This window comes from Geotrypetes seraphini, chromosome 5, assembly GCF_902459505.1.
Source record: "Geotrypetes seraphini chromosome 5, aGeoSer1.1, whole genome shotgun sequence".
Classification (NCBI taxonomy): Eukaryota; Metazoa; Chordata; class Amphibia; order Gymnophiona; family Dermophiidae; genus Geotrypetes; species Geotrypetes seraphini.
The window spans coordinates 189,532,946-189,560,642 of NC_047088.1; the positions used below are offsets into that span (position 1 = coordinate 189,532,946).

At 42.9% G+C, this 27,697-nt stretch overlaps 1 protein-coding gene across 3 annotated transcripts in view; it reads left to right on the top strand.

Moving 5' to 3' along the window:
• CERKL (ceramide kinase like) overlaps positions 1–27,697 on the top strand; it is a 208,068-nt gene that overhangs the window by 63,081 nt on the left and 117,290 nt on the right. For 2 of the 3 annotated variants that reach the window (XM_033944113.1, XM_033944115.1), the window contains exon 2: positions 23,125–23,367. In XM_033944113.1, coding sequence (XP_033800004.1) covers positions 23,125–23,367 — 243 coding nt within the window. The remainder of the gene's footprint in view (positions 1–23,124; positions 23,368–27,697) is intronic. The other variant, XM_033944114.1, reaches the window with a different exon arrangement.

Consider the following 27,697-nt stretch of genomic DNA (forward strand, 5'->3'; position numbering starts at 1 on the left):
GGGCCCTTTAAGGTTGCAAAGACCATGGTAAAAATGTCTCCAATAGTTTCTGACTTTCATCAGATGTTTGTCCAGCTTAAGGTGGATTCCTTGGTAGCACAAGTTACCAAGAAGACTTTGTTCCCTAGTGAAAGGGGGGGGGGGGTGATTATAAAGGATGTGCAAGATCGCAGGGTGGATTTAGTTCTCAATTGGCAGTTTTAAGGCCTTGGCTTTGGTTGTGAAAGTGGCTGCAGCAGCTTCCTATGTTGCATATGCTTACAGTACCAGATTGCGTTGGATTCCTTTGTTGGATGATGACATTTATCCCGAGTTATTAATTGCCAGGGCGTGAAGTGAAGGGGTGGATTATGTGGTTGAATAGATGTCCACCTTGCCTTGAATAGACGCCCACCTTGCCTTTTATTGGATTGTCTGGACTTTATGGTAGGGTATTCTTCTCTGTTTGCAGATGCTCTATATGACATTTTTAGAGTAATGAACAAGGTTTCTGCATATTCGATCTAAGCCTGCAGAATGCTCTGGATTAGGCAGTGGGCAGGAGATTTGACTTCAAAGGCCACTTTGAGCAGGCTACCTTTTAAGGACCAAATGCTCTTCAGCAAAGGATTGGATAATCTCATGGCCAGTGAGTTAGATCGTTGGCCTAAGTCTTTGCCAGACAGTAGATCTCATGAGGGTCAGATTGTGGTAATTTTTGAAGTTCTCGGAGATTTTGTCAGCCCTTGGCATGCTGTTGTACTCGGAGATCATATTACGGCTCATGGCAGAGATAAGGCAGTTCAGGCGGACTCAGCCCACTAGTTTCCAGCCAGCAGCAGCAACAGCATCCAAAAAGGGTCTAATGACGCCAGGTCTGTAGCCGCACCGCCACTGATAGGTGGGGGTGGAAGGCTTTCTGGGAGGCTTGGCTGCAGATATGCTTGGTCCACTGGGTATTAGACACCATTTGAGAAAGATACAAACTCAAACTCTTTCATCCCCTGAGGGATGTATTTGTGGACTCCCTGGTCGGTTGGCTGAAGAAAGCAAAGTGCAAGCAACAGTGAGAAGGCTATTAGATATCCGGGCTTTAGAGCCCATACCAAAAGAAGAATCGGGCTTGGACGGATACTCTATATACTTTGTCGTGCCCAAAAGAGACTCAGATGATTGGGATCTGAAGTCAGTAAAATACAGTACAAAAATTTCCCCAATTCTTCATGGAGACCGTTCAGTCGTTAATTGCAGTGGTGACTCCAGGGGGAATTTCTAGCCTCTCTGGATTTGACAAAGGCCTACTTGCATATTCCCATTCTTTCAGACCACAGGAAACCTCTTGAGTTTTCATGTGCTAGGAAAACATTACCATTTTGCAGCACTGCCCTTTGGTCTAACGACAGCATCTAGTGGGTAGCAGCATACTTATGCAAAGCAGGAATTCAGGTGCATCCATACTTGTAGAATTGGCTGATCAGAGTGACATCTAAGACTGAAGGTGAAAGAGCAATGGCACAAGTGGTCCAGCTCTTACAAGATCTAGGCTGGATCATCAATTTATGGAAAAATCACCTGGAACTGACTCAATCCCCAGAGTACTTGGAACTTTGGTTCAACATGGCAGCGAACTGAAGCTAACCCGCCCAATTTCAGACATCCTGGCAGTACAGACACCTACAGTATGACACTATCTGTATGTGCTGGGTTCGATGATAGCAACCATAGAAATTGTACCTTGGGGAAAGGCTCATCTATGCCCGCTACAAGACACATTGTCCTGCTGGTCTTCACAGAAGGATTATCTCCAAATGCTTTTGTCCTGGATGGAGGACACATAGTGAGTTTGCATTGGTGGCTACAGCTGAAGTTGCTGGCCAAAGGCCTACCTCTCCACATAGCCTCCTAGGTGATTTTGACAACAGATTCCAGTCTGTATGGCCAGCATGTATAGCTTTGTAAGGGTCGCCTAGTCCAGCGACATTGGTTGCCCTTTCAAAGGAAATGGTCTATAAACAGACTGGAGCTTAGGGTCATCCATTTGGCACTGTGGACGTTGCAGAGCATTGTGAAAGGCAAAGCAGTAAGGGTCTTCTTAGACAATGCCACAGTGGTGACATATGTCAACAGACAAGGAAGGCACCAAGAGTGCTCTGTTAAAACTAGAGACCCAGGTGTTTCATTGGGTGGAGGTCCACTTGCAGGCGCTGTCAGCAGCACATATAGCTGGCGTAGACAATGTGCAGGCAGACTATCTCAGCCGACAGACCCTGGACTTGGGGGACTGGTCACTGTCATAGTATTGTGTGTCAGTGGGGACATCCGACGTTCCATCTAATGGCATTGGACAGCAACAAGAAATTCTTGCATTTCTTCAGGTGAAGATGCGAACCCAGAAGCGCCAAAATGAACGCTTTAGTACAACTGAGCCAGAATAGAGTCTATTATGCGTATTTTCACAATGGATCATGATGGGCCAGGTCATTCACAGAATTGTGAGCCACCAGGGATTAGTAATCCTGGTTGCCCAAAATTATCCACGTCAGCCCTGGTACACGGGTCTAATTCGATTACAAAGAGATAGATGTCTCAGAGTGCCACTTTATCCACATCTTCTCTCACAGGGTCCAGTTGTCCTAAGCAGTGTTTCCTCAATTTCTTCAAGTCAAATACCCCCTTGATCAATCAATTTTCAGCCGAGTATCCCCTGAGCTCCAAGCAGCAGAGATTTTGAAATGGATATTGTTAAGCAGTAACTAACTAGGCAATATACATAACAAATACAGGTCACTGCAACTGGCATACAGACCAATGCATACTTGGCATGATCTGTTATATTTCAGTCTCATGTAAAATGGTTCTTTGACAGGTGGCGTGTCAGTCTTACAAACTGAGTGAAAATGAACAATGACATTAAACAGGGCCTATTAATAAGAACAGAAGAAAAAGGAAGATCTCCACAAACATTGCCAATAGTGACCAATACAGTTTCATCTTTTCTCTGGGAAAATGAAACATGAAATCTGATTGGTCATTATGGGCAAGTTGTCTTACACATTCACATCCCACTTGCCCTCAGCCACTCTACCCTTCTCTCTCGCACATTCCACTTGCCCTCAGCTACTCTGCCCTTTCTCTCTCTCTCACACATCACACTCACACACATCCCACCTGACCTCAGCCATTCTGCCCTTCTCTCTCTCTCTCTATCAGAGAGTTTGTTGATTTTGCTTTCAAATGAGATTGGGAGTTACACGATCAACATGCTCTTCTTTTCTTGCAGCTCAATACATCAATTACTGCAAAATGTCTAAATCACCGTCTGATGTTTTAAAAATATAGTTTTTTATAAATATAGTTTGTGTTATCACCTCAATAAGGCCAATACATAGTCCTGCCACTGCAAAACACTATGCACAAACTTGTTCAAAAAAATGAGTTGGATTCTTATCATATCTTAACAGTACTAACTCCCAGGACTTAAAGAGCAACAAACTTATGTGTGCAAAAAAATGCACCATAAATATTACACCAATGTCTAAAACATTAATACAATACCTAGTGAGAAAACATAGCAATGAGACTGCTACAAGATTTCTATACAGAAACATTTCAACTAATAAAGTCAGATTGAAATACTTTTGGGGGCGTGGCTACGAGGTTGACTAAGATGGCTCCCTGCTAGTGTGGCTTCGTGCTACCCAGGCACTAAAGGTGATTAATTAGCGGAAAGAGCGGCCCCCTTTTCTTTGAAAAAGTGTCTTCAGCGCGGACTTTTTATTGCCTATCTTTCTTTGATGAGCGTTCGAGCTTTTAGTCTTGATTTTTCAAGTTTTGCTTACACTCCAGAGGAGCGGCCTGCGAAGCGTCTGGCTATGTCGACAATGGATAGAACGCGTACCACACCCGCTATGGCGGCTCAAGATCTGCTCCCCTCGACACCGGAGGATCCTATTTGTGAGATTCATGCGTGGATGAAGGAGATCAGGGAAGACTTAAAAACAGTGCGAGTGGAAGTGGCCTCTCTGGGGGCTGAATTAAAAGCGGAGATCGTGGAACTTGGTGGTAGAGTGAAGGAAGCTGAGTAACGCCTCAAGTAACATGCCAATTCCCTGACTACAGTGGATAAACATTTGGTGACCCTGCGTGATACTTGCACTGCTTTGCAAGATAAACTTGAGGATTTAGAGAATTGTAGTCGGCGTCACAACTTGTGATTTCGGGGTCTTTCCGAAGTCCTGACTTATACTAACTGTGTTTCGGTGATTCAGGGAATTGTGGGCTCTCTTTTAGCGGTGGAAACTGACAAAGTGCATCTGGACTGCGCTCATCATGCTTTGAGCCAAGTGCGAGCTAATCGATTTGAAAACATTTTGGCATGCTTTATCAGTTATCGACAGAAAGAACAAGTTCTGTAAGCGGACCACAAAGTGCATAAATTTTCTTGGGACTCTTTTGAGATTGAAGTTTATCAGGACCTTGCAACCTTGAGATGCCGAGCAGATTTGAAATCTTTCACCCAGCATTTGCGTGAACTTAACATTAAATACAAATGGCGGCACCCTTTTCCCTTGCTATTTTACAATTGTTACTTCTAAAACAGGTCAAGTTGCATCAAGTTTGTACCTTGCAGGAAGCGCGGAAAGTATTTCCTCAGGAGTCTCTGCTTACTACCTCGCAGGCAGACTCTGGTCCTTCAGTTTTGAATTTGCGCCTCAACCCAAATGGCAGCATCTTACCAGGGGCAAGGGGCATTTGAGGTGACATAATGCCTCTTCGGGAGAGCCTGGAGCAAAAACTGCCACTTGAGCTTGAGACTTGCTCTTTTTGGCCTTTGGCTCTTCTGCCTCCTTTTTGGACCTGAGCTCTGTTTTACTTGTCTTTTTTGGACATAATAGCTTGGTGTTTGCAGTATTATTGTAGTTTATCCATTTTTAAGGAGGCTTGCCTTCCCAGTTTTTTTCCAGTGCATGGGTTAGCCTTGTGGTACTCCCCCTCTTTCTTTATTTCTGCTGGTGTAGGTCGGACACCTTTTGGTGTTGGAGCCCATCAGTAGAATCTTGTTGGGGATTGCGGCTGGGTTGTTGGGGATGAGTGGAGAACTTCTTGGTGGTGTTTTTGGGGTGTTTTCCCCCCCTTTCTTTTCTTCTACAGGGGGCACTATGTCTATACTTCAGCAGCTTCGGGTTTGGTTGGGAATTGGTTTGTACTGGCAAATATGTATTTACATATCTTTTTTTTAAAAAAATTTTCTTTGACCTGGTATGGCTCTCCTTAGATGTTTATCTTTGAATGTAAAGGGTTTGAATTCCTCTCTTAAACGTCACCTCCTGTTTAGAGATCTTTTGCGTGCTCGGGCCCAGGTTGCCTTCGTATAGGAAACACATTTGTTGGTACAACATGAATCTTATTGTAAGCATCATTCCTTTTCTCATTTATATTTTGCATCTAGTTTACATACTAATAAGACACGGGGGGTTTTGATAGCATTAACCAGAGATTTGCCTTGGCAAGTTCACAAAATTATTCGAGACAAAGAGGGAAGATATTTATTACTCAAGGTGGCTTTGGGTTCCCAGTTTTTCACGCTGGTTAATGTTTATTTTCCCAGTGAAGGTCATGTAACCTTTCTTCAGTCATTGACACAGCTTATTTTACCTGTAGCAGAGGTTTTTCTTCTTTTGGGAGGGGATTTTAATTTAGCTTTACGATCTTCTTTTGATTGTTCTGCTCCTCGGGTATCCTATGGCGCTTCTGCGAGAGCTGCGTTGGAATTTTTTTTTTTTCCCTTTTATTTTTTATAAGATTTACAATAATTAACCAAGAATTAACTCTTGTACAGAAAAAAAGGGATAATAGTCTATAACAAATTAAAGCAAAGATATATATATTTACCTAAAAAATGAAAATTTTTTATTGCTATGGACTCTTTATGATTTTTGGCGGGAGCTACACTCGGACACACATGATTATACTTGTTATTCTGCAGTTTAAAGACCTTTTCTCGTATTGCCTATTGGTTTGGGGATGCCGGTATTCTTAGCCTTTTAGTTGATGTAGAAATTATGACTCGTACCTTTTGGAGTTTTCTCTTCCCCAGCTTAGTTGTAAGGCTTTTAGTTGGCACCTTAATGATGCTTTATTGTTAGATTTTAAAAATCTGGAGCAGATTGAATTAGAACTTAAAGATTACCTTACTCTTAATGATACCCTAGATCAGGGGTGTCAAAGTCCCTCCTCGAGGGCCGTAATCCAGTCGGGTTTTCAGGATTTCCCCAATGAATATGCATTGAAAGCAGTGCATGCACATAGATCTCATGCATATTCATTGGGGAAATCCTGAAAACCCGACTGGATTCCGGCCCTTGAGGACCGACTTTGACACCTGTGCCCTAGATGTTGAGTCCTCCATTGTTTGGGAGGGCCATAAGGCCATTCTGAGGGGACTCTTAATAGCTTTACAGTCTCATTTGCATCAAATAGCGATGGCGCAGGAAAATTCTTTGCCTTCTCAAATCTCTACTTTGGATTTGCGCCTTAAGAGTGGAGAAACATCTGTCCCACTATATTAGCAGCTTCATGATTTACGTCTAAACTTGCATAAGTTGCATTTGGAGACTCTGGCTTCCGATTTGGAGAAAGCGCGTCAACAACATTTTGAGTTTGGAAATAAGGCTAGTAGGCTTTTGGCGCACAAATTGAAGCAACAAACTGTACGAAAAGCTATCCCTCCTGTATATGGACCAGATGGTTCTCTTTGTGTGTTTCAGGATTCTATTTACGCTGCCTTTACAAGTTATTATACTCAGCTTTATACTCCTGACCATTCTCCTTCTTTAGAGGACATCAAACATTTTTTAGATACGGTATCCTTGCCTTCTTTACCAGCTTCAGCATTGGAAGATCTTTCTCGTCCTATTGATCTGGATGAAATTTTGGATGCTATAAAAGCTTTGCCATTGGGCAAATCACCTGGCCCGGATGGCTTCTCTAATCGTTACTATAAGCGGTTTAGTGTAATTTTAGCTTCTTTGCTTCTCAGGGTCTTTGAGTCTTTGGACCAGTTGGACCTTCTTCCCCATTCTTGGCGACTGGCAGCTATTACTTTAATTTTAAAGCCTGTCAAGGATGCTCCTCAGTGTCAATCTTATAGACCTATCTCTTTGCTAGGGACTGATTACAAGCTTTTTACAAAAATTTTAGCTACTCGATTGCAGCGGTACTTGCCTGATTTAATTCATGAGGATCAAGCTGTATTTATTAGGGGACGACAAACTTTTGACAATATACTTAGGGTTCTTCATTCTATCCAGCTTGCTCGAGATACTGATATGTTCATGCTTATATTATCTCTCGATGCCGAATAGGCATTTGATCACGTATATTGGCCGTTTTCGTTTTCAGTTTTGCAACGGATGGGTTTTGGGGCCGTTTTTTGCTCTGGTTGTGCTTGCTTTATATGGGTCCTTTGGCCTTTTTGAAGATTAATCAGTCTCATTCTACTATTTTTCCTCTCCATAGAAGGACGAGACAGGGGTGTCCCCTTTCTCCCCTTTTGTTTGCGGTTGTGATGGAGCCCCTTGCACAATCAATTCGGGATGCTGCAGAGATTTGGGGTTTTTCGTGGAGCAGTATTCAGCTGAAAGTGGCTCTTTTTGCAGATGACGTGTTTTTTGACACTTACGCGGCCGGAGTAGTCTTTGCCGACTCTTAAGACACTTTTGGCCCAGTATGGCCAGCTTTCGGGCTTTAAAGTCAACTATACTAAATCAGATATTCTTAATGTGATGCTTTCTCCTGAGACGGTGGTGAAGCTTAAACCTAAGTATCCTTTCCGTTGGGCTACAAAGAGTGTAAAATATTTAGATATTAATCTTACCCGGCACATGGGCACTCTATACAGTTAATCTATTGGCCAAGACTCAGGAGTTATTTCAACATTTAGATCAGTGGGAGGGGCTCACAGTTTCCTGGAGTGGTCGGATTCAGGCCATCAAGATGATTCTCCCATACTCAGACCTGAGTTTCACCAAAACGGCTTCCTCAGGATGAGTACAAACTAATAACTACAAATAAAAAATAAAATTACAATTAAAACACGCAAAATTAGTTGTCACAGAAAGATGCTGACAATAAATACCTTCCACTAGTTTTTACCACTATTTTATTCTTCTTATAATTCATTTTTCAAATGCATGAATGAGGCAGCCTGAAAGGGCTGGTGAAACTCAGGTCTGAGTAGGGGAGTGACATGATTTTAAATTCACGGAGCACTTTATCACTTACACTGCAATGAAAACAGAAGAATAGCACCTACTGGGCCGATTGAGCTGAGACATGATATGATTAACATCATGAATAAGATAAGTGATTTTTACTACTGATTTGTCATCATTGTATTAATAACTGACTGCATAGTAGATAACCAATAGCAATTGAAAAATTTGATAAAAATCACTATCGGGGACTTGGAAGAAAAGTGTAATGATGGGTCCTGAATCTGTTTCCCTAACGGCTCGTACTTGTAGGAAACACTTAGACACTGAACACTTTTCACAATATTTATTAATAATTTATTAGAATTCAATATAAGGTACGCTATATATTTGATTGATTTATATTAATTTAAGCATATCATTATAGTCTTTGATCTCCTTAATATTTATAGTTGCTGTTCTAGAGACAAGTATGTACAGTTTCATTCGGATCTTTGTGGGATGGGAGAGGGTCAGTGATCATGGGGGAAGAGTGTGTGGGGGAGGGGGGTCATTACTTAATCCCTCCAGTGGTCATCTGGTAAATTTGGGTATCTTTATTGTACTTAGATGCTTTTAAAACAGGTCTAGCTGGGGTTGAGCAACTTGCATATCGGTCAGTTGTATTGTTTATTTAGCTGCGTGGAGGGGGCCATAAGAATATTGGACTTCCCCTTTTGTTTTCATAAGGTTCTTGTTGAATTATGTTTTCACTCATTTGTACTTTCTTTATCTGACATGTTTCATACGCAGCTTGTCATTTATCGGGATGGGGGATGGGACTATAATTTCTGTATATTGTATGACATGCGTTGTATTGTTAACATTGTCTATGCTGGTATTGTCATAATAAAAATTGTTACTTCTTAAACAGGTCAAGCATTGACGTCTAAAGTATCACTGCAAAATGTCTAAGTGCTAAGCCTGCTCAAAGCCCACCCATAACATACCTCCAACACGCACCCTCGAATTTGGATGCACAGCGGCTAAGAAGCCTAGCAAGACGTCCAGAAAGTCAGTTTTGAGACTCGACAGTTGGATGCTTTGGCGAGAAAAATGTCCAAATGTCGATGTATGTCATTTTTGGGACATCTTAGTGTTTTGAAAATGTCCCTAATTGTGTAACAAATTGGTGCAACTCCTCAATATATCACTGTTAACAGAACAGAATAATATTGTCCAACTATGCTTCAGAATATTTTCCCTTCCATGTCTGAAAAATGCCCTAGTTTAACATTACAATACAATTTCATTTTTGTAAGCACCCTCATTGTGTTTTATTAGTAGCATTAGTGGAATTTATTTAAATAATCTTGACCTTTTTGAAACTTTTCAAATTTTTGCAGTTATTGATTAAAGCTCCCTTTTTCCTGGTGTGATTAAAACCCATTTGGCTCCAGATTTACTTTAAACCCAGTTTAACTTTCTTATTGCCAATTAAATAGTGAACTTGTGTATAGAATTAAAGTATATTCAATTTTATTGCTGCCTGTGTCCTACTGGTTTTGCACAGTGTGAGGTGTATTCAAACAGAATTTCATATTCTTAATTAGGAGATTAGATAAGTAATTTAAAATGACAAAAAATTGCAGGATACCCCCATTGCTTCTAAATCTAATGTAGCATAAATGTGTGCATAAAATACATTTTTAGAGATTTAACAGGCAGGCTTAATTTTTCATGCAGTATATTTTTAAAAGTGGACATGTGCAGAACTGTGAGCACAATTAGTGTCAAGCAGATAAATCCAGCTCTAATCCTATTTATGGTTTACATAAGACAGATGTGCCAAGATTGATTCAGACAAACTGTCCGTTTACAATTATAAATATAAGTGTGTGTACATTATGTATCTATAGGTCTATATCTGTATCCATGCCTGTATTTAAGAAACATTCACATATATACGCATGCTTGCATATGTTATTTATGTCATTCCTTTTAAGCATTTTATGAAAACGTTCAGTGTGACTGGTTTTGCAACTCTTTTAACTACTGCACTAATTTAGTTTATGTATTTCCCTGGTCAGCTATCATGATGATAGGACAACCCAGTAGAAAAGATTATCTTTATTCCCTGTAATTAAATTGACTCCCCCATCAGAAGAAACAACAATAGGAAGTGGGTGCTGAATTAAATAAATAGCATGATATCCAGTAGATGTGTGCCTAAATCCTTGGTAGAACAGATGGCATCCAGTATCCTAGGAAGTAATGTGAGAGGACAGTTAATGTTCTGAAACCAACAGCTATAACCAATATGACACTAATGAACCAATAGTTGTTAAATGAGAAAACACGTTCAGACAAATATTGTTTAACTATTTAGCAGTTTCTGCAGCTGCAAATTTAACATTTTTTTCTATATAGCTTTTATAGGCAATTAAAGATATAAATCAAATGTTTAAAATGTTATTCTGTTCCTTTCTCTATTGAAATATTGTTATCTATAATAATAAAATGCTAAGCGCGCATGCGCACTCTTACCGTGTGCTTCCCTGATCCCTGATCTGTCGGGCTGTGGCGATAGGAGTGCGCATGCGCGCCAGGCAAGCCTCCCTGCTCTCCACCTCGCGCCGCTGCAGAAACGGCCCCACACTTCCGGCTTCAGGCTCACTTACTCCCTTGCCGCTCCCCTTCCCTTCCCGCGATCCGACCGGCTCACTTAGTCCCTTCCCCCCCTTCCCTTTCCGCGGTCCCGACTCCAAACCTGCCGACTCTAGCAACCTGCAGCACTGTACACATGCTGCTTTGGGGCCTTCTACTGCCCTGATTTACTCTGGCACGTCCCTGATGACATCATCAGAGACGCGGCAGAGCAAATCAGGGCAGTAGAAGGCCCCGAAGCAGCATGTGTACAGTGCTGCAGGCTGCTGGAGTTGCAGGTTTGTCGGGACCACGGAAAGGGAAGGTGGGGCGGAAAGGGACTAAGGGAGCCAGCCAGACCACGGAAGGGAAAGGGGGTAGGGGAAATGCTGCTGCTGCACAGGGAAGTAGTGTGGGGGGAGGGAATGCTGGTTAATAATAGGAGAGACAGAAAAAAAAACCAAAAAAACACATACAGCAGCCAAAGAGACAAACGCCAAAACAAACACAGACAGAGAGACCAAAAGTAAGAAATACAGACAGCAGCCAAAGAGATAGACAGAAGGTGACAGTCAAAAAACCACACAGAAGAACAGGGGTCTAAAGAGACAGATTTAAAAAAAAAAACAACAACAACTTTGGACAAGGAGAGAGAGACAAACAGAAAAAAAAGACACACACAGAAGGACAGGGGGGCTACAGAGACAGATTAAAAGAGACAGACACCAAAACAAAGACAGACAGACATACAGCAGCCAAGGAGAGAGAAAGAGAGAGACAGAAAGAAAGACAGACACACAAATCTATTCTAGCACCCATTAATATAACGGGCATAAAGACTAGTAATAACATAGTAAATGACGGCAGATAAAGACCCGAATGGTCCATCCAGTCTGCCCAACCTGATTCAATTTAAATTTTTTTTATTTTTTCTTCTTAGCTATTTCTGGGCAAGAATCCAAAGCTCTACCCGGTACTGTGCTTGGGTTCCTACTGCTGAAATCTTTGTTAAAACCTACTCCAGCCCATCTACACCCTCCCAACCATTGAAGCCCTCCCCAGCCTATCCTTCTTCCTGTACTGTTTCTCTATTAATATGTTCAAGGGTAATTTTATATCTGCCTGCAGCTGAAATTTTAAAAAATTTGTTTAGGGCCCCTTTACAAAGCCGCTGTAGCGAGTCTCGGTGTGGCACATGCAACACAGCTTATAGCTTATAGGAAATGAATGACTGCGTTGCATTTGCTATAAAGGACTTGCTACTGTGGCTTTTTAAAGGGTGCCCTTAGTTTCCTACGCCATTTATGGTAATTTCCAGTGCAATAGGTGAGACATTCTAGACAACAGGGTTATTTCTCCATACTCGCATGGATTGCAGAAGGAATCCACTTCGGATTTTTCACTCTGCCTCCAGTGTACTTCACAGCTCAGTATAGTGCCCTCTAGCAGTCTTTCCTTCTGCATGCATGGCTGTGGCTGTGTGTATTCTGCTTTCCTCATTTTGTTGTTTTAATTCAACATAGTTCGTCCCCTTTGTGGGAATTTTCATGTTCAAGGATTATTAATACTGTGAGAAATTGCATTTTCTCTGTCACTGCACCCACATTATGGAACTCAGCGCCAGCTTATATTTGAGAAATTAGTTCATTAGGCAAATTTAAATCCAGCTTAAAAACTTTGAAAAGGCAGGATAACAAAATTTAAATAAACTTGAAACTATAGCAGACAGGACGATCCCTTTCTGGGTACCTATTAGCCAGTCTGCATAGAATTCCTTGGAACTCGGGGCCATCCCTGAGGTTGGCTCTCCAGCTGTTAGGCGGAGGGTGAGCGCAAACTGCTTGGTATGCTTAGGGGGCTCAGCGGTGTCTCACAGTGTGCTGGCTGCATTTTTGCACCTCTGCCCGTCCTGATGCGCATCCAGTGGTCCATAGGGGCGGACGCATAATCAGACAGGGGAGTTTGACCAGCAGCCCGAAGATCAGCTTTGAGAAAGCATTCCCAGCATTGTGGCAGTGAATTCTGAACCGGCTACTGAACAGAGCTGGAAGCAGGTGCAGCCCAGTGTCTCTGGTAACATTGAGTACAGCAGAGCTTACAGGCTCTTGCAGCGATTTTCAAAAGTTAATTTCAAGGGGTTTTCTATGGTTTCAAGTGTACCCCTGTGTTCCCCCACCTGAAAAATCCTAAAATCACCATTTTTTATTTTCTGGAAGTGTTTTTTAGTGCATTTTTGGCGCAAATTCTGTGCCGGTGGCCATCTTGGATTTTTAGCAATCTTTTTTTCATCTTCTCCCTGATGCTTTCAAAACTCAAATTTTTGCAAGGAAACTTGATGGGATGAAGTCCTCAGGGTCTCCTCTTGTGAACTCATGTGAAGTTTGTGCAAATTTAGTGTTTTTTGAGCATCCTATTGCCATGTGCCACATGGCACAGTGAGGGGTAACGGTAACTACCCCCTCACAGAAGCAGGTGATTCCACACTCAGCTAGCCCAGTGGAGCAGCTATCATTGCTTTCGGAGCTTGACTCGGCTGGTCCTTCAGGCAGCCAAGTGGCAGACCCTCCGCAGTCTAAGAAACACAAGTCTAAGTCATCTAAGGGTGACACTATGCCCCAGGTACCTGATATTTTTTCTGACTTTATGAGATTTTTATGGTTCGAATTTCAGACCATAGGTTCTGTGGCTTGCAGTTCTCCACCTCTGACATCTGTGGGCGGCAGCATGCCCTCAGGGTTCTCCCCTCCTCCGCCTGCTCTGCCCGTTCATGTTTTGACTCCTGTTCTTGGGGATCCAGCGGATGATCCTGACCTCTCTGATCTTTTGTCTGATAGTGCAGCCCTTCCTGGATTAGGGGATTTGGAATTGGGTACTGGATCCGCAGATCCCTTAGGGGCTCAGGATCCTGGGGATGATCCGTCTGTGCTGGGCTTATTTAAATTTGCATCTTTGCCTGATCTGATTACTAAATCATTGCAGGAATTGAACTTGGCCGCTGAATCAGCTCCGTCTACTTCTTCTTTTCCCTGGCTTTGCAGTGTGCGCTCACAACCTGTGACCTTTCCTTGGCATCAGAATATGAGTTGTATGGTCTCTGAGCAGTTTGACTCTCTGGAAGATCGTTTGAGAAATGCTAGGGCTATGTCTTGCTTGTATCCTAGGGTGCCGGAGTGCCAGCAGCTTCTGACATAGCCCAAGTTGGATTCCTTGGGCTGTGCTGGACTGCTGTGTGAATGCTGGACTGCTGTGTGAATGTGGCCTTAGGAAAATTTTTAAGGCAGCAAATTTAGGCATTAAAGCAGTTGTGGCAACGTCCCTTGTGGCGCGTGCCTGTCTCTCTCGGCGGTATACGCTGAAGACTGATGCGGTGGATTCTCCTCCCTAGCTTCTAATGGCTGGGATGGATTACATGGCAGATGCCTTATATGAACTTTTGAAAGTGCTGGCAAAGGTGTCAGCATATTCTATTTTGGCATGCTGAATGCTGTGGGTTCAGCAGTGGGCTGGTGATTCCACCTCCAAGGCAACTTTAGCACGGCTGCCTTTCAAAGTACAGTTGCTATTTGGCAAGGGCCTGGATGATCTCATGGATTTGGTGGTGGACCGTTGCTCATAGACACTGCCTGATAGTAGAGCTCGACCTTCCAGAGGTTCTGGGTGTTCTAATTTTCATGGCTCCTGCCGAAATTGTCATGACTACCATAAGTTCCTTCCTCATCGCAGAGATCTTCACAGAGTTCCCGGGGGTTGGTACGGGGGCTACAGGTGTTCCCAGCTTCTTGCCACCCATCCTGCATAACCTGCCCGAAAGACCGAATGACACCAGGGAGCCGATTGCCCCTCTGAGGTTAGGGAGTCGGCTCTCGGAGTTTCTGCCTGCCTGGATGTGCATTACAGCACACCAATGGGTCTTGTAAATTATTTGGTCAGGCGCTGGAATTTTATCAACCTCTGTCAAATTGGTTCGTGGATTCTCTATCTGGGCACCCGGACAAGGCGCGCAAGGTCCAGCACTTACTGGATATTAGAGCTATAGAACTGGTGCCACACAACCTCTCCGGCTCAGGCAGATATGCTGTATACTTCGTGCCAAAGAAAGGATCTGAAGATTGGAGACCGATTCTAGATCTTCAGCATGTGACTGCGGCTCTCAAGATTCCTCGATTCTGCATGGAGACTATGAGGTCAGTCATTGCAGTAGTGGCTCCCATTTTTCCATCCCACTGCAAGTTTCTGCTTTTTCATGTTCTGGGTCAGCATTACCAGCCCTTTGGGCTAGCGACAGTGCCCTGGACCTTCACCAAGGTGATGGTGGTAATGGCAGCTCATCTGAGGAAGATGGGGTTGCAGGTTCACCCTTTTCTAGATGACTGGTTGATCAGAGCTCCCTCTTTTACAGAGGGTCAGCACACAGGACAGGTGCTCCAGGTGCTGGAAGACCTGAGCTGGATTGTAAACTACAGGAAAAGTCATGTGATGCCCACGCAGTCACTGGAATACCTGGGAGTTTTTTTGAAACGGCGGTGGGCCATGTTTACCTTCCCAGAAGCTGTGTGCTCAGATTTCGGCCCTATTAAAGAAGTCAACTCCTGCGGCGTGGAACTACCTGCAGGTTCTGGGATCCATGGTGGCCACTCTCAGTGTCATCCCGTGGACGACGGTGCACATGCATCCTCTTCAGAATGCCTTGCTTTCCCACTGGGCATCCCACTGGGATGCCTTGCAGATGTGTCTGCCATGGACTCTGAAGGTCTGAGTGAGCATGAGCTGGTGGCTTTGTTCTTAATCGCTTTGCAAGGGTGTTTCATTGCACATTGCCTCCTGGATTGTGGTAACGACAAATGCTAGTCTTCATGGCTGGGGAGCTCACTGCAATCATCGTCCTCTTCAGGGCTATTGGACTCTGTCTCAGAAGAAGTGGTCAATCAGCCGTCTGGAACTCAGGGCCATTCGTCTGGCCCTGAGAGCATTGTAGAAGACCCTGGAAGGGCAGGTGAACTGGGTCTTCTCAGACAATGTGATGGCAGTGGCCTATGTCAATTGCCAGTGAGGGACCAAGAGCTCTCCCTTGGCTCAGGAAACCTGCATTTTTTTTCCTTTGGGCGGAATGTCATCTCCTAGTGCTGACGTCAGTGAATGTGGCTGGAGTGGACAATGTTCAAGCAGACTTCCTCTGCAAACAGACTCTGGATCCGGGCGAGTGGACCCTGTCATCAGAGGCATTCCAAGCCATTGTGAGGCGCTGGGGAAGCCAAACTTTGACCTCAAGCCCACGGCAAGAAACAAAAAGGCACAGCGCTTCTTTAGATGCAGACCCGAGCCAGGAAGTGAGGGGCTTGATGCTTTAGTGCAACCATGAACTCCAGGAGTTCTTCTATGCATCTTTCCTCCCTGGCTCATGATCGGCCAGGTGCTTTGGATGATTGCAGCTCATCCTAGCCATGTCATTCTGGTGGCTCGAAGACCATGGTACACAGATCTAATGCCTCACGGATCTGATGTGGATGTGTGTGGGACGCAGTCTGCGCCTAAGCATCTGTATGGACCTTCTCTGTCAAGGTCCAGTGGCCATGGAAGATTCGGGTCGCTTTGCACTTATGACATGGATCTGGAGCGCGCTGCCCTTGAACATAAAGGATATTTGGATCCGGTGGTTCATACGCTTCTCAGGTCTAAGAAGTCATCCATGGTCTCAGCCTACGTTAAGGCATGGAAGTCTTTCCAGCATTTGTATGCCCAAGACCAGGTAGATCCTTTTTTGGCTCCGATCGCACTTATTCTCGCTTTTCTTCAGGCTGGTTTGGACATAGGCATTACTGTGACTTCTCTGTGGGTTCAGCTGGATGGACTGTCCTGTATTAGTTCCCGCAAGAGCAGATTCTCTTTGGCGTCGCATCTTGCTGTTGCTCATTTCTTGAAGGGGGCTCTTTAGGTCTGGCTGCCCATTAGGAATCCTTTCCTAGCTTAGAACCTTAACTTGGTGCTGTCGGCCCTTGCCGGAGCTCCCTTTGAGCCTCTTCAGGATGCTTTTCTCTTGGATTTGACACTCGAGACTGTTTTTCTTGTTGCCACCACCTCTGCCTTGTTGCCATCACCTCTGCCTCACCCTACAGACCGGATCCTCTCTTTCTACTGCCCCTCTTCTCCCTTTTAAGCTTATCTGCTCTGGCTTCTCTCTCTCTCTCTCTCTCTTCCTTCCATGCCCAGCAACATACCAAAATCCCTACTAGCTGCCTACTCCACCCTTCAGCCACTACATGCTGTTTTGAGCAGAGCCAGAAATTCCTCTATTTGTAGATGTAGCAGTTCTGATCACAGTGAGCCTTTGAGATATCTCCCAATCTGCTAGAATCATATCTTTATTTGCATCAGTTTAAGAGGTAGAATTGAAATTTTAGAAGGTGACAATGAGCGGTCAGAAGTCATAATTCAGTGAAGGCAGGCACAGCATCTCCTATATGCATTTCTTGTCACTGTTTGTCTCCTGTCTCCGCATCGAACTGCAGGCATTGTTTTGTAGAGACCCTTTTCTCCATATTTCAGAGATGGAGTTTTTTTTTTTTGTGTACAGTTCCTTCCTTTTTGTCGAAGGTTGTCTCAAGTTTCAAGTTTATTTAAATTCTTTGATTTACTCGCATACTCCAAATCCAATGCGATTTACATAAGTTAAGAGTTAAGTTAAAATAAAAAACAAACATAACAATTAATACTAATTATAATAATACATTTAGGGAAATAGGGGCCGGCAACAATTGGCTTAAATACAATTCTAAAAAAATATAATAACCAAAAAAGGAAGGTCTAATGACAATCAAGAAATGTGTTTGCCTGCTTTTCAGCTGGTAGGTTCCAGAATTCAGGATCGCCTGCTGAAGAAATTGGACATGAGCAGGGTGTTCCTGCGTTATTTGGAGATGATTAACGAGTTTCAGCTCTCTGACCATCTGTTTGTGCTGACTCATTCGATTAAGCAAGGTGCTTCCGCTTCTAAAGCCATGCTATCCAGATGGATCCGTAGGGCCATTTTGTCCGCTTATATTCTGGCAGGGAAACGGTCTCCTGTTTCTGTCGGGGCAATTCAATCAGGAGTGTGGCTTTGTCGTGGGCTGAAGCTAGGGCTGTTTCTCCTGATTCTTGAAGACTGGTCAGCTCTTCGGGGTTGTGAAGAATTAGTACATATGTTCAACTTGTTAGGGAGTGGTTTCTGAGCTCCTTTGAAGTCTAGGTTGGCAGTTAATGGTATTGTTTAGTTGTTTATGAGCAGAATATTTGTTGTTTCAGGTGCCTCTACTTCACTTGTGTGGGTGCCTTTCTATGCTTGGGTACTGACTGCTAAAGGGCGCTATAGTGAGCTGTGAAGTATACTGGAGGCAGAGTGAAAAATCCGAAGTGGATTCCTTCTGCAGTCCATGCGAGTTTGGGGCAATAACCCTGTTGTCTAGAATGTTTCACCTATCTACTGGAAAAGAGCTAACCAGAATAAGTACATAATCTCTTTTTCTGTTTTGGGGTTTTAATTTTAATTTATTTTTTTTTTGTTTCTAAATCAATATCATTAAAAGTATGTATTCTTCCAAAAGAGTGCACACTATTGGGAAATGTGCATTATTTGCAATAAAAAGTGTACTGTTGACATTTTCCATGTCATTTCAAACAAATGTAACATCCCTAGTACTTTTATTTTTTTTAGTATTTATATACCACTTATAGCCCCTAAGTGGTTTACATTCAGGTACTCAAGCTCATTTCCCTATTTGTCCCGGTGGGCTCACACTCTGCCTAATGTACCTGGGGCAATGGGAGATTAAGTGACTTGCCCAAGGTCACAAGGAACAGTATGAGATTTGAACACACAACCTCAGGGCTGTAGCTGTAACCACTGTGCCACACTCTATGCTATGTAGGCTTTGCCAGATTTCAACAGATTTCAAAATAAAAGTAAATGTATATTTTTGCTTTGAAATTATTCCAAGAAACTTGTGTGCATTCATTTGTACCTGATTTTTTTTTGTATAAAGATCTTCCACACATATATTTGGAGTTTGAAATACAGTAAAACCTTGGATTGCAAGTAACTTGGTTTGCAAGTATTTTGCAAGACAAGCAAAATATTTTATTACATTTTAACTTGATATACAAACAATGTCTTGCAATACAAGTACATACAGTATACATACATCACAACTGAGCGATGGTTCTTCTGTCTCTGACACTGCAAGAGTGTAATGACTGTTCTAAACAAGCAAAGTCTTGCAATATGAGTACATACAGTATACACACATCACATCATCACAACTGTGCCCATGGTTCTTCTCTCTCTGACCCTGCAGGAGTGTAGTGACTGTTCTAAATAAGTGAGGTCTTGCAATACAAGTATGTATAGTATTTTGTATTAAAGTTTTTGGGTTGTGAAATGAATCGTCTGAGTTTCCATTATTTCTTATGGGGAAAATTGCTTTGATATACAAGTGTTTTGGATTACAAGCATGTTTTTGGAATGAATTATGCTTTTAAACCAAGGTTTTACTGTATAAGTAAATTTGCATGCTGCTTCTCCATTCTGTCCCTGGAAATAGCTCTGGTTGCTGCAGGTAAAAGTATAAATATACCGGCCCTACACATATACTTTGGCTTACATATTAGACAAGTATTTTTCTTAAAGCTCATTCCCTCACATAAAATATTGCTTTACTAGCAGACATGATGTGATGCTGAAATTTGTTACTAACCCATGAGCAATGAAAACTATTAGCATGCATATTGACTCTAGAGCAATTGGTGTGTCATTCTGGACAAGTGGGCTATCTACCCATGGCCTCGAGCCCTTGCAGAAGGATTCCACTCTAGAGTTTTTCTATCACCCTACTACTTCACTGAGAGCTCTACTGCCATCTTCAGTTTTTCCCTTCTTCATGCAAGCCGGAAGGAGTATTTCTGTTCTGCTCTGCTCGTTTCTTTATTTTCTTTTAGTTCTTTTTGGATTTCTTCAGTTTTTCAGTGCTTGGATCTTCCCTGTTTGTGGGTACAGCTCTGTCTGCGAGGAGTGGAAGTAGACAGTGGTCTGCAGCCAATCCCTTGTGGTACCTGTTGACCAGCCTGTGGAAGCATTTTTTGAGCTAGGGGCCGTCTCTGGTTAGCATTGTTCACCTACTGCTTGACAGGGATTTGAGTGCAGGCTGTCAGGCATCTGTAGGAGGCTCAGTGGTATTGGCTGTATTTTTTGCATCTCACCTTCTAGTTGTGCATCCATCAGTCTTCAGGGGTGGGGGCTTAGTCAGACACCATGTCCGACTGGCAGCCTGAAGATCAGCGTTGGAGGAGACGTTCTAGATGAGGCAGTGATTTCTTCTCCCTTTGCAGCTACTGTTCAAAGCTGAGGCAGGCTGTAGCACATTGCCAGCACAAGTGACAGTAAGGCTGTTACAGCCTGTGAGGTGAATTGGAGGGAGGGGGGTTGTTCAGAAAATCCAGTTTTCATTGACATATGCTTGTTCCCCTATGTTCCCCCTCCTAAAAATCCTAAATTTACCGGTTTTTGTCTTTTATTTAGTGGGGGGTTTTGGTGGGGTTTTTTAAGTGATTTTTGGTGCCAAAATCCTGACAGCAGCCATCTTGGAATTTAGCAATCTGTTTTTCAAAACTTTCCTGCCTAAAAACTGGTTGGGATGTAGTCTTTAGGCTCTTTACCACTAATCCATGCCAGGAATGTGCAAATTGTGCGCCACAGCATCTGTCCACATGCTGTGCCACTCGGGAAGGAGAGGCAGGAACATCTGGCTTTGCCTCTCCCTTGTGCTGTCGGGCTAAAGAAAGGGCGGCTGGCCTGATGGTTTGGGCATTTATCTTTTCTAGACATCAGAATGACTGTCCTGCACAAAAGAGTGCGGTAGCTGCAGAGCCCAAGAGACACAAATTGGAGTCATCCTCGGGTGACTCTCTGCTACCTTGTACAGCCTTTTCTCCTGAATTTGTTAATTTAATGTGGAAAACCTTTCAGGAAAGCCATCCTTCAAAAGCAATGGTGGGCTGCGCTTCGAATGCTGCAGGTGAGAGCTCAGCCCCTTGGTGCATTTGCCTCACAGTCTACCACTAACCAGGGTTTGGGTGATCCCTTTGATGGGGGCACAGAGGATAACGAGTCTCTCACTGTTACCTTATTGTCTCATGATGTGCCTCAATAATCGGGGGTGGCAGGCCAGCAGTCTGGCGCTTTGGATCCGGTTCTGACTTTAGATCCTGGGGATGATCCCACAGTCCTGCGTTTCTTTAAGCTCACAGCTCTGTAGGAGCTGAACTTAGACTCTCAAATAGCTCCTTTTACTTCCTCCTCTCTTATGAATGGAGTGAGGGTTCAGGCTTCTACTTTTCCCTGGCATCTAGACATTAATGTCTTGGTTACTGAGCAGTGGGATAGATAGTGGCTCTACATGGTCAGGAGCATAGGAAGATCACTCCTGCCCCATTTCACCACTGGACCACGAGGGCTTTCAAGGTAGGTTTTCTAGAGGTCTGGGAGGCAGGAGGAAGGTGTGATGTTTCAGAATCGGCCGGGACAGGAGGTGGGAGGGATCCCTCCTGTCCTGGCTCACTGCTGGGCCATCAAGGCTTACGGCAGGCCTGGAGGAGGCAGGTGGGGGAGCCCCTTGGTCTTTGTCTCAATGCAGATAGTATGGAAAATTGCCACCTAAAAGACTTCCACAGCATATTCAGCAAGATAAATGTCATTAGTGGCATCAGGAATGGAAAAATCTGAGCATGAACATTGGAGAATTCTGGGTAGGAGGTCTGTTTTAAAAAAAAAAAAGAGGTAATATTCAGACAGTATCGGTCAGCCTTCTTTTGAAATGACTGCCTTCACTGAAATTATGCTATATATTCAAAGTTGTGTCATGTCTAGGCACTGGTTTTAAAAAAAAAACCATTTACCATGTGCATCTGACTGGCACTTAACAGGACAAGTGGCAATATTCAGCTCTTAACTGAATAAATTAAACCAGACAAGATAGGACTGCTATATATGTGGTCCTATTTTCCCGGTTAATTCATCCAGTTAAGGACTGAATGTTGGCACTTATCTGGTAAAATACTGATTCTACCCCAACTCTGTCCTGGGCTGCCCACATAATAGCTGGTTTCAGCTTTAGCAGTAAGATGGAATATTCAGTGACATTATCTGGGTAAGTGCTGTTAACTATTTCCTCGGGGTCTGGTCACCTTGAGTTAACCAGATAAGAGCCTCTTAACTGGGTAACTCACTTTGAATATTGACCCCTAAAACAACAAATTTTGATCTGACATAATTTCATATTGAATTATGCTAGATATATAGTTTCCACAGAATGTACAAAGCGTTATCTGAGTATCCCACCTGAATAATGACATCTTGGGACTGTAATAACCTCTGAGGCCTTGTTAGAACATGGGCTCAGCCAGTACTATTACCTTTTAACAACTAATGGCTTCTGTCTACTCTAGGCTATCATCTGATATGGCACTTGCTTAGTCCTTCATCACTGTTGAGCTATCATAAGATTAATTTTAGGGTAGTATGACTACAAAACAAAATAAGCAATAAAAACATTCTTTGTGTACTGGTTACTGTCTTGTTTTATTTTACGGTAAGAAATGGGACTAAATACCAAAATTTTTTCCATAGAGTAATAGTTGATTAAATGCAAAAGCCTTAGTCCCACCACTCCACCGCTGTTAGGATTCTGAACCGCGGGAAGAAATTACGTGGTGACTTTCATCATTGGCTCTTGTGCATTTACCAATAGTCCAATACTAATATCTCTAGATTTTTATATATATTTAAATATTCATTTTCTATTTTTCTTCAGCTATTTTATCATATATGATGTGCACTTATCTCTGCATTGGCCAACATCTGGGAGCATTGGCCAACATCTGGGAGCCTGACCAAATGTTGGCCAATGCAGAGATAAGTGCACATTATATATGATAAAATAGCTGAAGAAAAATATAAAATGAATATTTAAATATATATAAAAAACTAGAGATATTAGTATTGGACTATTGGTAAATGCACAAGAGCCAATGATGAAAGTCACCACGTAATTTCTTCCCGCGGTTCAGAATCCTAACAGCGGTGGAGTGGTGGGACTGAGGCTTTTGCATTTAATCAACTATTACTCTATGGAAAAAATTTTGGTATTTAGTCCCATTTCTTACCATTAAATCATTGCAGTATATAGACGGATATTAAGGTTGGAATAACACAACTAACATAGCCATTATTCAAGTTGTTTTATTTTACAGCATATTTTTTTATTTCTGTTTTTGACAGATGTTTTGAGGACAGAATTTCAGCATAAGGAAGAATTTGTTGAACTGAAGGACATATTTGCTATAAAACTAAAGCGCCGTCGCTCTGTGGGTCAGCAAAATGAGGGCACTTTGCTAGGTATCACAATTTTTATATGCCTAAGGAAAGGAAAAAATAAACTTAAGGACAGCACCATCAACCTTAATAATATAAGCGAAGAGCACTGTAATTCTTGGTTCAGACAGATAAAGGACATTTTAAATGGTAAGTAATCTTGCTTGACAAAACTCCAGACATCAGGTACCCTCATTAGTCCCATATTAGTGGTAGTTATTTTCCATTTTTCTTTAGGGTTGAGTATGACCACAGAGAATGAAGACTTGAACCCAAGTCTCCAGTGCTGCAGCATGCAATGCTAGGTATACTGCCTCAACCTTAAATGATTTATTTTTTTAACAATTGAAATGTTTTCTGTGATAGTAATGTCATATTTACACCACGATTTGCAAAGCACATCATCACATATTTGTTGCATAATCATTTTATAGCACTGTCATACTCAGGCTTATTTGTGAACTAGTTTTATTATTGTACAGCCATCTATTTGTCATATAGAAAAATAAAAAGGATCCTGCCTTTTTTTTTTGTTCAAAGTTTGCCCTATTTTAAATGTTTGTGTTCAGTATATCTTTAAGGATCATTTTCAAATGAAAAAAATGTGCAAGAGAAAAACACACAAAATCAAGCCATTGGGATGTCTGGGGGGCCAGCAGCCTTATAAGGCTGGCCAAACAAACATCTCAGCAGAGCAGTGGGGCAGATTAAGAGGCAATTTGGTTTTATTCTTTATATTTATTTAAATTTTTACATAATCCACAAGAATACTCCTCTTGTACAAGTAAAACAGAAAAGGAAACAAATTAGACAAACTTGCATTTACTGCTACTAGGAAAATAGTCCATCTTTCTTAGACCATTAACTCAAAAGTGGGGAAAGGAATTGAATAAATGAAGAGATATACAACATAAGAAAATTACAATAATTGAAAGGCTTAACAGCTATTTAACCCGTTCTTTTCTTCCTGCTCATTAAACATTCCCAGTAGCCAGACCTTTCAAATCTAAGAAAGCACATAACTGATCTGGTGTAAAGTAGACATATTTAACACCTTGATATTTAATCAAACATTTGCATGGATATGCTAATAAGAATGTCGCTCCAAGGGTTAAAGTCTATACTCTCATAGCTAGGAATAGTTTTCTTCGCTCCTGCGTTCTCGTGACGTCAGGAAACATCCATACTATCTTTCCTAGAAACACTAGTTGAGGATTGCAAAAATACAGTCGCATAACTGCATTCATATCTTATTTGAAGACAAAAGATATGAACATTGTGGCCCTCTCTGTAGATTCAGAAATAGTAGTTTCTAATAATTCAGTAACATTTAAAGAGTCTGTTGGTAAAAGTTCCTCTGTACCTGGGGCAGTTCCTATATTTTTCTTTTTAGGCAAATAGTAAATTCTGTTAAATGGAGATATATGCTCTGGGGAAAACTTTAGTATTTCAGTTAAGTACCTTTTCCACATGTCAAGAGGTGTAACCCCCAAGGCCTTCAGAAAATTCAATAAACGCACATATCCTCATGCATAAAGAACCTCCAATCCTGGGCATTCACAATGCATATGAAACTAAACGAGTCCAAAACAAAACTCCTTTGGCTCGGCCCAAAATTAGACCATCTACCTTCCTCCATCCCATTGTCCTCCGGCCCCCCATTACAGCTCGAGTTCTTAAGCAAAGTTCTGGGTGTCACCTTAGACTCTTCTCTATCCTTCAACGAACATCTCCAATCCCTGGTGAAGAAATGCTTCTTCAGCCTTCACATGCTAAGGAAAGTCAGACCCTATTTTCACCAAAAACACTTCACAGTCCTAGTACAATCCATCATCCTCTCCAGATTGGATTATTGCAATTCTATCTACCTCAGCCTAACCAAGAAAAGCCTCCACAGACTTCAGCGGATTCAGAACGCCGCAGCTAAGCTTGTTTTCGCGAAAAGCAAATTTGATCACGTCTCACCACTCCTGTCTAAGCTCCATTGGCTCCCAGTAATCCCCAGGATCCACTTCAAATGTGCGTGTCTGGCCTGCAAGATCCTACATGGCATCCTTCCTGCCGTTATCCCTCTATCCTGGAACTCCCCAACCCCTACTTCCTCCAGATCCTCCCAAATTTTTAAACTATCCTTCCTTCCATAAAAGGTATTTCCCATGTAGGCAAACTTGGGTCATCCCTCCCCTTTAGAATCACTGAGATCTGGAATAACCTCACCTCCCCTCTCCGAACCTCAAGCTCCCTCCAACTCTTCCGCAAACACCTAAAAACCTGGCTATTCTCAAAACTGTAACACTTCCCCCCTCTTAGGCCTCTCACCTTCCCCCTTTACACCTAACTCTTTAATCTCTCCACTGTAGTTCCTCTCTCATCTTTCTTCCTGTAAACCGTGCCGAGCTCCGCATTCGTGGAGATGGTGCGGTATATAAACCCAAGGTTTAGTTTAGTTTAGTTTAGTTTAGTTAGTCTTCGGTTATAATTTTCCATTTGTTCAATTTTTTTACTCAAAACTGTTCGTTCTTTTATCAAATTATTAGTTACAGCTTGAATATTTACCACATTGTCCTTAGCTTCTTTTATCTCCTTTGAAAAATTTCCTTTAGTTTTCTCCAAGGATTTACCCAGAGCTTACTAATGTTGTTAGTTCTTGTGAAGATCTGGCCACCTGGGAGTTTAACCGCTCGAGAGAATTCCAAATCTTCTCGAGGGTAATGCCTCCGACTTCTTCGAGGGAATTAACAAACAGATGGACAAAGGAGACCCCATAGACATCATATACCTAGATTTCCAGAAAGCTTTTGACAAGGTGCCTCATGAACGTCTACTCCGGAAACTGAAGAACCATGGGGTGGACGGAGCCGTGCATAGATGGATCAGAAACTGGTTAGCGGGTAGGAAACAGAGGGTAGGGGTGAAGGGACACTACTCAGACTGGAGGAAAGTCACGAGTGGTGTCCCGCAGGGCTCAGTGCTCGGGCCACTGCTATTTAATATATTCATAAATGATCTAGAAACAGGAACAAAGAGTGAGATAATAAAATTTGCGGATGACACCAAACTATTTAGTGGAGCTCGGACAAAGGAAGACTGTGAAAAATTGCAAAGGGACTTGGACAAATTGGGAGAATGGGCAGAGAGATGGCAGATGAAGTTCAATGTAGAGAAATGTAAAGTATTGCATGTGGGAATCAGAAACCCGAGGCACAGCTATACAATGGGAGGGATGTTATTGAATGAGAGTACCCAAGAAAGGGACTTGGGGGTAATGGTGGACATGACAATGAAGCCGACGGCACAGTGCGCAGCGGCCGCCAAGAGAGCGAATAAAATGCTGGGGATAATCAAGAAGGGTATTACAACAAGAACGAAAGAAGTTATCCTGCCGCTGTACCGGGCAATGGTGCATCCGCATCTTGAGTACTGCGTCCAGTATTGGTCACCATACCTTAAGAAGGATATGGCATTACTCGAGAGAGTTCAGAGGAGAGCGACACGACTGATTAAGGGGATGGAAAGCCTTTCATACGCTGAGAGATTGGAGAAACTGGGTCTCTTTTCCCTGGAGAAGATAAGACTTAGAGGGGATATGATAGAGACTTACAAGATCATGAAGGGCATAGAGAGAGTAGAGAGGGACAGATTCTTCAAACTTTCAGAACATAAAAAAACAAGAGGGCATTCGGAAAAGTTGAAAGGGGACAGATTCAAAACAAATGCTAGGAAGTTCTTCTTTACCCAACGTGTGGTGGACACCTGGAATGCGCTTCCAGAGGACGTTATAGGGCAGCGAACGGTACTGGGGTTCAAGAGGGAATTGGACAACTTTCTGCTGGAAAAGGGAATAGAGGGGTATAGATAGAGGATTACTGCACAGGTCCTGGACCTGATGGGCCGCCGCGTGAGCGGACTGCTGGGCGCGATGGACCTTAGGTCTGACCCAGCGGAGGCATTTCTTATGTTCTTATGTTCTTAATTCAGAGCCTGCTGTAATGGTGGCTCACGCTGCTCCCTGCTCTCCTTCGATTCTCGAAAGTCCAAGCCCCTGATACAGGGTTTCCCCAGCGCTCACTTCCGCAGAGGGAGCCTCCGATCGGACCACAAGTTGGGCAGGGTGTGGAGATGAAACAGACTCCGGAGGGGTGATAGAAACCTCCTGCCCGAAGTCCCTAATCACTCTTCCAGCTGGAGAAAGCCTGAGCCTACCTCCTAGAGCATCGGGGTCAAAAGAAGCTGTGGCAAAGTTCAGGATTGATCGCTGGATAGGGGTAGAAGTCCAGGCTGCAGCAGGCTCAGAACGGACGCTACCCTTCCGTTTAGAGTGAGACATTGCTGAATTCAATAGATGAAAATGCTCCTGGATCGCTGGTAAGACCGCCAGCTTCATGCTGCCGCCATCTTGACTCCTCCCCGATTAACCCGAGTATCAGATTAAGAGGCAATTTAATGAACTTCACATAAAAGGTCCCAGGTACACATCACA